At 40.7% G+C, this 13,708-nt stretch overlaps 1 protein-coding gene across 1 annotated transcript in view; it reads right to left on the bottom strand.

Annotated features, from left to right (window-relative positions):
- LOC131464476 (phosphatidylethanolamine-binding protein 4) overlaps window positions 1–13,708 on the bottom strand; it is a 74,165-nt gene that overhangs the window by 2,964 nt on the left and 57,493 nt on the right. The window contains exons 5-6 of the mRNA XM_058636962.1: window positions 10,481–10,526; window positions 10,029–10,142 (exon numbers count right to left, since the gene is read on the bottom strand). Coding sequence (XP_058492945.1) covers window positions 10,029–10,142; window positions 10,481–10,526 — 160 coding nt within the window. The remainder of the gene's footprint in view (window positions 1–10,028; window positions 10,143–10,480; window positions 10,527–13,708) is intronic.

Here is a 13,708-nt window from a genome sequence, read left to right as displayed (position 1 = left end):
ACTATGGCAACTACATTCAACTCTAATGGTCGCTTCTTCACATATGTTACATATATATACACCTTTAAGGTTTAAGGACTCTCAGACTCCTCTGGTCTTCCTGACATGTTTAGCTTCTGAGAGTGACACCTCGGTGTGTCTGGGTTTGCCTCGAGGTCAGGTCACAGTCTGAGCTCAGCTGGAGAGGAGGATGAATAATCACCGGGCGATGAGCAGATGAGTACCTGAAACCTCACCAGGTCCTTTCTATGAATGACGATTGCCCGTACAAAGGGCTCTGATAATCAACCGAGGGCAATGGAGTCAAGTGACCTGTCCGCATGAAAGGTCACGGTCCCCGTGGCCTCTCTGTCCTGAGCTTTAGACGGAGATAATGCGCCGCCTCTGCAGAGCCCAGAACAAGGTCTGTCACCCCACAAAATGCAGCCTTTTTAGAGGAAACGGAGGGGTGAGGCGGTAAAGAGACAACAAGGCCTGTAGTTCAGCAGTCAAGTGACATGTTTAACTCTTATGACAGCCACGTATGCAGTAAATATACAGACTATAAGTACTTTTCCAAGGCTACGATTCACTTAATGATAGAAAATTCTTCCAAGTCGGATCCTACAGAGACTAAATTTGATTATTAATGGATTACTTATTTAATTGGCGACTAGTTTTCTGATTTTAAATATGAATATTTTCCGGTTTCTTTGCTCCATATAACGAAGAAAGCATTTAAACAGAATAATGTCATAATAAGACATTCGAAAAACATCATTTTCAGGTTTGGGAAACATTGATCCACATTTTTCAACATTTTCTCACATTTTCTGGACCAAACAAGTACTCGATTAAACGAGAAAATAATAGACAGATTAGTTGGAGCCCTAGATCTCACATTGGAAAAGAAAAAGGTCAAATCTAATATGTTTTACTTTTGGGTAATGTCTATCAAGCCCTATTTATTTTATTTAAAATCTGCTTAATTAGTCTTGTTCCGCCCATTTACTATTATTATTGTGAGGGTTTGTGAGTATTGTTTTATGGCCTGAGCAATGTTTCCTCCTTTTTAGTATCTTCATCATTAGCTCAATTATAAATTGATCTTATATGGCCCTTGTATGTGCAAATTGAACGTGTTTGTTAGATCTATTGACGTGTGTGAGTGAGTCTGCGGAGGTGTTTTTTTGTATAAAAAGGTTTTATGTGTATGAAAAAGTGCAATAAAAGTAAGGTTTGTCTGACTGATTGATTGATTGATTGATTGATTGATTCTTCCTTGACTTTGAGGAAACACCTTAGAACTCAGATGTTTTCTCGTCATAGAAGGAATGTGAGGAAACATTTCCTTACAAGGAAAAAATATCACTGCGAAGATCTTTTTTTATTTTTACTGTAAAATAAAGATCAAACGAAGAGTCAAAAGCAGGCGCTGCTTGTGAGGATTTTTACGCATCGTAATCCCGTCTAAAGCCATGCAATCATTGGGCGCAGTCCAAAAACAAATGAGGCACATTCACAATATCTGCTACTACTGCACTGGCTGTTACCCGGCGAATGCCTCCACTTACAAGTGACCTTAAAATAGGAATGGTGTGTGTTTGTAGTGCAGAGACGCGTTTCCGCCTCTCCCATCTGCCTGCTCATGGAAAGGACAGATAGTGTGGGGACCTGAGGGCGATGTTAAAGTCTTCCTGCCTCCCCTTTTGTTTCCACCTTGCTCCTGTGTCTGGGTATGGCAAGAAGATCAGGACTGCTGTGAGGTGAAACAGAAGTGCTACATTTAGTGGTGTGGGCGGTGTCCCTGTTAAACCTCTTAAAGAGTCTCAGAAAATGCTCAGAAACCAAGTGATCCTGTTCATCGCAGCGGAGTAACAGCAGCCGCAGCACGTTAGAGAGCTTCTCTGAAGCGGCGATGCCTTGGATTTATAGTAACACTAATGCAATGCTAATTTCATGAGGCTGGGGTGGTGGTGGGGGGGGCGGCTTGTTAGCGGCTGTCAGAGGTCAGAGGTCAGCCACAGGAAAAGTGGCTCAGAGATGGTTCAGCGTGGCAGATGCCTGCTGTGGAGGGACCTGAGTCGTGGAACAGTGTCATGCTGTTAGGCTGCTATTCTCAGCTTCGCAGCCTGCTGTCTACTTAGCAGCCGTCATTAGTTAACCAATGTTGTCGCTTTGAAGGAGACTCGACATTCAAACTTAGAGGGACAAGTCAACGCAGGGAAACGTGGCTTTGCACTCGTCCCTCCTTACTTGTATTGGAGAATAAATGATTGTTGCTTGACTATTTGAAACCTGCATCACTGACGAGTTTAACCTAACGCTGTTTTGTCCGATTTTCTTTTTCTTTAACAGATAATTGCAGTGTCTTCCAATGGGGATTTTGCATAATGCTGCTGCAATTCCGCTTATTTTAGCGATGAATTGCACAGGCTTGGTTCCATCTCCACTTTCATGACTGATTTCAATGAAAAATTAGTCATTCATCCATCTTCTACCGCTTTATCCTTCACATGAGGGTTTTAAAAACCGGTTTACTTGTTTAATTCCAGTTCAGTATCACCAATCCCAGCTGACATAGGGGTACACACTGTACAGGTCACCTGTCCATCACAGGGACACAGAGAGACAGACAACCATCCACTCTCATACTCACACCTCCTGTTAATCTAGAGCAGGCATGTCCAAAGTCCGGCCCGTGGTCCAATCACGGCCCTCGCGCGATTTGGTACAGCCCGCAGCTTCAGTTTTATTCTTTTATGTATTATTTGTGGACAGGGAGGGACCTGGACAAAAAGGTAAGGAATTGCGCTTTGAAACCAGAGTCCCGGGTTCGAAACCCACCTGTGACAGGCAGCTAAATGCACTCATTTTATGTTATGTAATTTGACTCCAGATGTTTTTTTCATTGCGTGGCTTAGATTTGGTTACATTTCCATTTAAAAATGATAATTGTGACAATGAAAATGGAATTTTTATAAAACAGTGCATTTGTATGTAAATGTTACTGATTACATTTAAAAAAAAAAAAATAAATCAAAATCACATTATCAAATGTGGCCCTAAATCTGCATGTTTTATTTGACTGTGGGAGGAAGCCGAAGAACCTGGAGAAAACCACCAAAACATGAGAAAGTGAAAATACCAAAACTTCTACAGTAAACTTGACACGTGTCTTCTGAAAAAAAAAAAAGAAAGCTGATGATTAAAAAAAAAAAACAGTACAAAAATTAAAGACCGACAAAGTGTTCCTCCTTTAAGGCAGCCGACTCCTGGCTGAAGCTCAGGCCTGCTGTAGCAACCAAAAATCCTGGCTCTCCTGACTCCACACAGCTCTGATTAATGGTAGAGGCTGTGGGTGGGTGGTAGACATGGATCTGCCCATTACCACACTGCAACATTGCAAATGGCTTCAATTACTGTGGAGTGTGCTGAGCTGGCAGTGGGGGCTCCAGGAGGCAAGATGAGCAACGCGCACCAACCAGCAGAAAAAAACTCCACTGTGATCCATTCACTCACAGAGTGTGATCCTCGCATACAGCACAGAACCTACTCTACCTTGTAATTCATCAGCAACAAGAAAACAGAAGAGCAAGAATCACATTTCTGATCAATTTTCTCTCTCTGTAAAAGCGGGTCATCTTCCGATCAGAAGGTCAAGGTTGTTGACCCCTGACCCCTGTAGTCTACATGCCCGTGTGACCCCGAGCAAGAGGCTCAACCCAGAATTGCTGGTTCACACTAGGGTTCTCAAACTGTGGATGGGGGTAGTTGGGATGGGACAGTATCACTTGTTTGTGTACGATACCGATATTGGTCCGATACAGTCATTTTAGACCATCTTTGAACTATGAAGCGTTTTTGTGCCGAGTCATTTCAAAGACATAATCCTCCAACTGTGTAACAAATGTTGTTCTCAGATCAAACATGACTCAGCTAAAATGCTTTTGCTGATTTTAATTGACATTTTTACAGCTTGTGCATAGTGATTTTGACCAGTATAGGACCGATACTGATTCCTATCCCTAGTTACAAGTAGGTAGTGAGCTCACTGTGGAAATGAAGCCCAGGAAAAGTGGGACAGAAGTAGCAGTTGCCACCAGGGGGCAAAAAGCAGATGTTTCGTCTTTTGGTGTCATTACAAATGTATGTACATTTAAAGTCTATGGTAAAATGAGCCTACTTTTGAACTTCATTCATAACTTCATCAGTAAACATTTTCCTGAGGAGTTAATACTCTCAATCGCTCGTTATTCAAGTCTTCTTCAATATATTTTGTAAATGATGTACCCATTTAGAAGAAAATAGACTAAAATCTGCCATGGCGTCGGTCAAATCTCAGGAATGGGAGGAAAAATGCTCCCATTTGTATCAGTGGTGGCTGCTGGTCTTTGAAACACGGGAAGCTCACAGAGCAATCGCCTCTGATTTGTACAGTGCTTAACAGATTTACAAAATCTCCACCCAAATCCACAGCTGCCCTAAATTAACAGCATTGGTAATTATCAAGATCATTTTTCCATGTTTCTGTAATGGTTAATACACCAGTGTGTAAAAACTCTTTAACCAATTGATATTGTTAATGCTAAAAGTTCATTATTATTATTATTGTTATTGTCCATGAATTTTCTAATTTACTACAAAAACAGTAAAGCACATTATTATTTCCTGATTAAGACGTCAAACTATAGTTATTTACTTGCATTCCTGAACAGAAAAATTAGATTTAGTGGTTGAACGTTGTCAGAGAAGAAGAAGCCCAGAAGTTAAATTTGGGGTTTGTTATTTGCCAAAAAAATAGCAATAACATTTTTTAGTTTTAAACAAGTTTTTGAAAGATTTCCATAATGACAGGTGGTCTAATAGATTTGTTAAGCACTGCACATACAGTCTATGAGTGCAACTTAGAAGAATATCAGAAATACCAGGGAATTTGAGTGGAGTAGACGTGGTTTGGTTTCCAAATCTACAACATAGACAGGAATATCGGCGATACGGTGACCCCTGTGGGAGCCGCAGAAAAAAAGATTCCCTTGTTTTTTGTCACACAGTTTTGTTTGTGATCAGTCTGTATCTGCTCACGTCCAAGTCCAGAGACAGAGGGCTGAATATGCAAACTGCGTACAGTATGTGCAAACTACTGTGTAGGCTGAAACAACACTCGATGGCCTCGCTCAAGGCCTCAGTGTGTCCCTGCCCGGCACTGTAACACTGTTTCCCTTGACAAACTGACTCGGCATCACTAAACAGTCGCAGGACATATTGAGGACTTGCCAAGTGGCTGACAAGAATCATGAGGGCCTGTGTGCCCATGCTTGCCCCTCACCCTGGCACAAACGCAGCCTGCATTCAGGGACACCCTTCCTGAGCCAGAGCAACGGAGATTCCCTCTGATCCCGCCCCTGTGCCCGGTGCCAAGAACGCAGCCCCCCTGTAGTTCCTTGTGTAACAAAGCAGCTGTCTCCATCAGTTCACTGACCCATATTCATAACCTTAACACAGGAGGCACGGCAGACTCCCACGGATCCACCACAAAAACCGCCACCGGTCCACCTCTCATTGTTCACCCTCGTTATTACTTAAGTGACGGTCAGAGATGAAAAGAAAAAAGACGACAAATTTGCGCTAAAATTGAGTCAACGACCGCACTACTGGAAGTGGAAAACGATCATTAGGAGTCTCCCACCCACGGCCGAATGGGCTCCCTTCGCAAATCACATCAATTAATGTCATGGGCTATGAAAAATGCTCTCTGTGTCATACCACATGGAGGGAGGACAGACGCTAATAAGTGAACATACTTAACGGAGGAGGTGGGGAGGACATGGGATTCCCCCTGTTCCTCCTGCCTGTGCAGGGACACACGGTGCCCATGGCAAAAGTGGAGGACAACAATAACACAGCCGCAGGTACACAAATGATCAAATATTTCTTTATTCATACACTAGGCTTTCTTTTATTTTAAAGATGTAGTGCGTAATTAATAAATATAAACAGACTAGTAGTATATCAGCTCCACACAACTCTCATCCGGTTCTTAAGTGTAGCAGAGTTTAGACAACATTTCCGTGCCGCACACAGGAAGTGACAAGTGCGGACGGTGGCAACAGCAACATTGCGCTAGTAAGTTGAGACGCACGCAAAAAGGTTGGAGCACGAGTGAAAAACAAGTGGAAACGGGTCGTGACATCACAGTTTCTAGTCTGAAGCCTCAAAATTCACAACTTTTTGAGGTTTTGCAAATGGAAGTTCACCAGGTTCCTATTGGACGATATCAGCTGTCAATGACTCTTGCGCCGACTCTACTTTCCCTATTTTCCCCTGAATGGGAAGATATTTCACAAAATCAACATCTTGTGCTTTTGAAGAAGACCTGAAACCAGTGACCGAGACCATTAACTTGTCAGGAAGATGTTTACAGACGTCACAAATCAACTAAGTGAATATTTCCCCCATAGATTTCCATTCAAAAGGCTCTTTTTGCAACCAGTGGTGTTTTTTTATTCATCGTCCACCCTGAAATCTTCAGTGCTGAATTCTACTGCTAATAAAAGCCAGTCATTCAGTAGTTTGGTGGAATAAACACTCATTGTTCCCACTCACTCCTGTGCTGCTGCTGCTGCTGCTGCTGTACATACACAAATGCTCCATCATTCAGGTCTGATAGTTTTGCCTGTGTTCAGATAAAGAACACAGCATACAAATAATGTACATTTTCTGTTTGAAGCAGAAAACTAAGCAGAGCTAAAATCACCAAAAGTTACACACTGCAGCTTTATAGCATAAGCCACAAAACATCTACTTCTATCATCTGATTATTGAAAAACTGAATTTCTTAATTTCATTTCCCCCCCGAGATTGGAGAGAACAGTTTGCAGGAGGGAGGAAGTGCTGCTCGGTAGATTAAGGATGGGTGGATCCACACTGTTCTAACGGCTTCATAATGAGGGGGAACAACTACTGAATGTGAGCTGGGAGCAGAAAAGTATATTCAAATATTCTAAACAGCAGGTTATTATTCATGCTATTAGTTCTTCACCTTAACCATTTCTGACACGGTGAAAACCCAAACATTGCGGTAACTTTCCCAAAACACAAGTTCGGATACGGAAAAATACTTTTGTTTTTTTTCCCTCCCCCAAACATCAAACAGACTTCAGCCTAATGTGTGTGGATTGTTTGCTGACATTGCTGTCAAGACTTCAAACGGCAGAGACTGGCAGCACCGCACGTTCGCGGCCGCAGCGCTTGAAGTCTCACAAACGCCCCGATCTTGCCTCAAATCACCGGCTGTGGCCACGAGTAGAGCAGACAGACAGACACGCCCCCCACCCCCCGCCCCCCGCCCCGCGAAGGTGCCGCACCGAAAACATCCGAGTGCAGGTGCGAGCAAACCTTGAGAGACCGTCATTCAGAGGGAGGAAGCGTCAGGAAGAAAAACCCGAAGCATAAACAAAACAGTAACTGCTCTCCGTAAGACAAACACAGTCGTCCTCCGGGAGACAAACTAAGAAAATCTTCAGGTAATAATAATAATAAAAAGTTTAAAAGACTAAAAACTAAAAACTGTTGGAGTTTCTGGTTTGGCAGAGATTAACGAGATGTGGTCAGGAACACTGGAGCGGGTTGCTGTACGTGTCATCACCCTGCGGGCGTTAAGACAGAGGACTGACTCACTAACCTCATTAACATCTCCCTTAAGTTCAAGCACTTTGAGAAAACGATTTTCCTGAAGCAAAATGGAAATGCTGCTAATTGTTTACATTCAAAACTTGTGGATTTAAAGATGGTCATAATGAATCAAATCACTAACAGCAGGAGCTTCAGTGGTATCAGTGATCTTCTTCTTCATGGACCTTTATTTGTGGTCTTCTTCAACATCCTTTGTCCAACATAAAGCACTGTCCCTCCTCTGGAACGTGACCAAACCATCTCAACCTCAACTCTTCTTACTTTATCTCTTTCTGCCACCTCCAGCTCCAGCGCCTCCTGTCTTTCATGCCATGTTACCATCATGGTATGGTTTGGTTTGGTACAGTACGGTACAGTTTGGAAGGCTAAAGCCCTGGGTATGAGGTAGGCCGGGTGTGGGCTGTGCCTGGTGGCCTCGCCAGTGAGATACGTAGCATGAATGACAACAAATAAACATCCAGCAAATCTCTGCAGGCGTTGAAGAAACACTGGTTTGCGAAGGAGTCGCCCAATCAGTCACTTGACTGTCGTTTGGTGACCGTACCATTTTATTTTGGTACCCTCAGGGAAGGGTACAGAAAAATGGAACGGTTGGGGCCCGGTCAGTTTGGTATACATACTGTACTGGACCAAACCGAACTGTTCCACTCTGAGGCGCATGTAAAAAATATGGCTCAGTGACGCACCAGAGCCATAGTTCCTCAAACCCTGTTAATGATATGAAAACCCTGAAGAGCTGCGACCAAAATAGTGAAAATGTCCCTTCTCTGAATGACTGAATCTGTTTGTGGAACAGGAAGTTTCATATTCTGTATAAACATTAATAGTGAGCAGTGACTTTCACTTGCCTTGGTCTGGAGCTGCAACTAACGATTATTTTCATAATTGATTAATCTGTTGATTATTTTCTGGATTAATCGTTTGGTCCATAAAATATCAGAAAACCTTAAAAAAATGTTGATTGGTGTTCGTCAAACCTAGAAATGATGATATTCTCAAATGTCTTGTTTTGTCCACAAACCAAAACGATTAACTTTTAATGATTTCTTTGTTATCCAGAGCAAAGAAATGAAGAAAATACTCACATTTAAGAAGCTTTAACAATCAGAAATGTTGTTTTAATCATGAAAAAAACTTCAAACTGGTTAATCGATATCAAAATAGTTGTAGTTAATTTTGTAATCGAATTTTGTAAGTCAATTAATTGTTTCAGCTCTACTCTGGTCCCCACTAAAGCATATATGATTGTGTATGTGTGTCTACGTGTGTTACGGCTCCTCTAGGGGACACGTTTTAAAGCAGAGAACGTTGCCATGATTTGAAACCTGAATTTTAAACACTTAGCAACTGTCAGCAACACATTTTCCTGTGGGGGTGACAAAGACAGAGGAGATGATTCCATTCTACCAGATCTGGGATGAAACCAGGACTGAACAGATCCTGAACAGAAGGAAATGAAAGACTGTGGCACATCCTCACCCTAAAATGCTGTTTACTGTTAAAGAAGAATGGTCTGTTATAAAGTGTATTCATTTATTGTTGAAAATTGAAATGTTTATTATGTCATATGTATTATTATTATTATTATTATTTTTTTATAAACCTGCACTTCAACCAACGACAATCATCAGTAGTTCTTTTCCCGTACTTTTGTCATCTACTGTGTTTTATTATACGTTCATCTCCTCGTCTAAAGTCAGTCTATCGATCTATTTCTTTAATGTGTAATTCTGCGTTGTTTCTATTGTGCTTTTACTCATTTTTATTTGTTGTTTTTGTTTGTTTGCGTGTATGTAGAGCACTTCAGGCAACAGGGTTTGTTTTTCAATGTGCTGTTTAAATAGACTTGACCTTGACCTTAATGTATGAGAGGGTGGGGGTGTGTGTGTGTGTGTGTGTGTGTGTGTTACAATGTATAGGAGGAACGTATCAGTCTGGATATGCAACAGTGCATCTGTATAGATGTATGTGTAGGTGTAAAATAATATAATTACACTTCTTTTTGTAAATAAAGATGTTTTTGTTGTTTTTTTTTAAAAAAAGGGGAAAAAACACTACAAAAGCGCACTTACGCAATAAATGAATCAGTCTAATGTCGTAAAATGACACAACTTCCTCGTGTATTATCAGGAGGTGGACTATAGTTGATTCCTAAAATAGCTGCAGTGGCTCATAAAGTTCTTAAAATACCAAACCTAGAACATCAAACATCACCGCGGTTAATTTAAGAGGAAATGTTCAGGCCTTTTCACAGTTTCAGTACCTCTGTGTCGTCAACAGCACAACTGTCGACTGTTATGACACAAGACACTGCAGCGGCTAAAAATCAAAGTGACGGCGAGTTGAGTGATTACCGCGTGACGCCTCCTCCTCGCTGAGCGACACCGTTGAATGTGGCGGCTGCTCGAACAACAGGAACTGGTAACGATGGAAGTCCGTCTGTCGCGGCGGCATCGGGGGAGAATAGTCTGCGTTTAACAAATAAAACCAGAGGAGACTGGTTCATTATCACAACGGTGCAGTTAAAATCGCCTTCACTGAACAAGGCTTCTTCACATTGATGAGTAAAGAAATCAGTCGCTAAATCTGCAATGATCTGTGTGACATCATAAAAGTATACAAACACAGTCCATAGCACGGCCTCAGACGTTATATAGAGTGACTTATTCCCAGTGGTTTTCTCCGCAGATCAAAACGTCATCCAATAATCCAAATAAAACTAAATGTAATCTAACACGTATTTTACGTACACACATAGATGTGTATGCGTTCACATATGTATATATAATTTCCAGACCATAGTTACCTGTGAGGGTGGTTCCTGCCAACCGGCCTACCTTCAGGTCACTTCCCTGTGAATTCAGACAAAGAGTGAGTCAGGAAACATGATTACATTCCGGAGATTTGTACGTATAGCCGAGGTCACTTCACCTTTATCGACGAAACAGATGTTTTAAAGTTACCATAAAAACCTAATATTCTCATAAAAATACAGCACAGCTGGTCATTATATTGTTTCCAACAACATATCGTCACCGGAGAGAAGATGATCTTATCTGGAGCTGATTGTTTTAGTCCAAGCTGCTTATTTTTTTTATTTCACCACAGGAAAAGAAATCAGAACATGGACCCATTATTATTATTAATATTATTATTATTATTATTATTATTATTAATAATAATAATAATAATAATAATAATCACCTATTAGGAGATTCTGTGTGGACATGTGTTAAATGACTGATTTACCAAATTATTTAACCATCTCCTGTAAAGACACAGCATGTACTGTATGTTAATGTTTTTTTGTTGCTTATTTTAACAACAAAGGGGCCAGAAAATGATCCTGCAAGTGCTTTTGCCCATTTGTTCCAGAATAACTTTCAATATCTGGCAGTGATTTTGCCATTTATTGCATGATTAAAAGGTGTATCAACAATTTCAAATTCAGTTTTATTGAGAAAAGACACTCAAATTTGTCATGTTACATTTGAAATTTGAACATTATCAGACACATTTAAAACAACATTTCCTTCAGAGTGAAATTACCGTAATAACCACATGTTGCAATTCCTCAGCTTTCAGAAACTGTTGGAATTTTACATCCTGCAGTTACGGTAATGCAAAGTGCGTGTTGTCTGCGATGCGCTCGATGTTAAAGGGTTAAGTATTTTTGCCCGATTTAAGTGCTTTAGTTCCAGGAAGCACACGTTTAGGGACCTCACTCTGCAAATAGTGCAAACAGAAATGTTTATTTGATAGACTGAGGTTGTTTTAATTCGAGACGGCTGCTGCATCCTTGAGTGGGAGGATAAACTAGTGTGTATCCTGTGTGTGTGTGTGTGTGTGTGTGTGAGAAAGGGACCAAAAAACCCACTTGAGGTGAGCATGGAAGTCCCCATCAACACAGGAATCAAATGTCAAATATCAGGTCTCAGCACCTTCTTCTGTGCTCTTTCCTCCACACACAGGCTCCCCCCACAGGCCAATAGTGGTACTGGACAGCACAGCACAGCACACAAAGACAAAAGACAAGCAAGGGCAAGGTGTATTTTTCCCTCCTTTAATCTGTAACTCTGCATTTCACCAAGAAGATAAATATGAATGAATACAGATTTTGGTCGGATGGAAACATTCAGCTGCGTTTCCCCACAGGGACAGAAATGAAACTGTCACACTTGTAAGATTTAACAGCTGTATTAAGTATTAATTCTGTACTATACCTTTAATAGATCACGTTTTACATTACATTACATGATATTATCCCTTTTCTACAGGAATAAACAAGTGTTAGCCGAGTAATAACAATGAACATGTTTAAAAAAAGAGATGAATTTAACTTTAAAATATAGTCATTTTGATTCACAAACTTTTTAAAAACACTGATGTAGCCTATAGTAATGCTCATTATCACATTATATGGAACTGACATGATATTACTGTAATAATATATCAACAACAGGGTGGAATTTTGCCTTAGAAATACACTAATGGCATATATGTCCATATCTGCCCTTTAATTCTACGCCAGAATAACTGAAATGCATGTACACTTAAATGGTGATCAATGTATTAATATCACTTTAATGATTGATAAAAACTGTCAAAAAAAAGATTGTGTCTAATACAGTATTTCTGTAAAAGTGTATCTACTTATTTTTTTTTTTTTAAAAGGTCTGTGTTTACACAGACATATACAATTCACAGAGAATTAGTTTCTACTGTATCTCCGTCCACTGATGAGTGAGAGGAGGAGAAAGAAGAGGGGAAAAAAAACAACAAAACAAAACAAAAGCTTTATTTAGAAATAGCGAGAGTCCTGCAGCATGCATGCTGGATCCAAACCCCATCGCCATAGCAACAAGTAGTCAACATTTGAGCGTGCAACACTTTTTACCGCATCTTAATGCTCGGCTCTCTCGCCGCGAGAACCCCCCGTGCCCTTTTTTTTAATTTCATCATAACACACAGAGTCAAAACAATAAATGACTGCAATATGGAAATTCAGCCGGATGAATGATGAAAGACAGTGAATCATACGCAGAACACACACACACACACACACACACACACACACACACACACACAGAGCAGACTCACATAAGGATCTTTATCTTGTATATACATGTCCATGTTGTATGTGTCTATATATATATATATATATAATTGTACTTTTACTACCTTTACTATTGAATACTTTGCCTGCTACTTACTTTTTTTTTTTACCATCTATGCTGCAAATTTCCCCACTGTGGGACTAAAATAAAGGAATATCTTATTTTATCTTATCTTATCTTAACTTATCTTATCTTTTCCACAGCAGAGCTTGTGTCACAGTCGCTGTGGCAGGGCCAGGACACAGATTAGTGGTGAGGTCCACTGTGGAGTGGAGTGACAGAGTGACGGACTTGCTCACACTAATCTGCAGGACATTCTCACATAGTGGGCGGTGCCTCCACCTCCAGGGACCCCCCCGTTGTCGGTGTGGAGGCGGGGGGGCCACTGAAACATGTAAAATTCTGACGAGTGACTGACTGACAGCTGTTAACTGTGTTTAAGGAGGAAGAAGTGTCCTTAAACACTCATAATCTGACAGTATATATGTTGCGTATCGTCCGTTTTCTAATTTCCACTTCCTTGTCTTGTTTCCGCCGTAACGTCTCTGATCTGCTCGCCATCCATTGTATTTTTACGCGCTGACACGGAGCCGCAGATAAAAGGTTACGTTACATAACGTGCACATGTTTGGAATCCAAGTGCGGAGAAGCTAATGAAGTCAAAATCCAACTTGTGTTAAAGGCATTTTCTGCATTTTATCACAAGAAAAAAATGTTTTTGGTCTTTGAAATTGTATTTCATTTCAGTTTCAAAAGACCAGAAATGGCTTCAGTATCATTGTGATTCTATTATGATATTCCCATATATATATACACATACATATACTGTAGATATACATATATATATATTACGATATCTTCACATCATGACCTCAGGAACCTTTGTAAAGCAATAATGTCTGGAATCTTTGTTGGGA

Source organism: Solea solea, chromosome 8 (assembly GCF_958295425.1).
Source record: "Solea solea chromosome 8, fSolSol10.1, whole genome shotgun sequence".
Classification (NCBI taxonomy): Eukaryota; Metazoa; Chordata; class Actinopteri; order Pleuronectiformes; family Soleidae; genus Solea; species Solea solea.
Note: the sequence above shows the minus strand (reverse complement) of the source record. Positions and strands in the feature narration are given on the sequence as shown.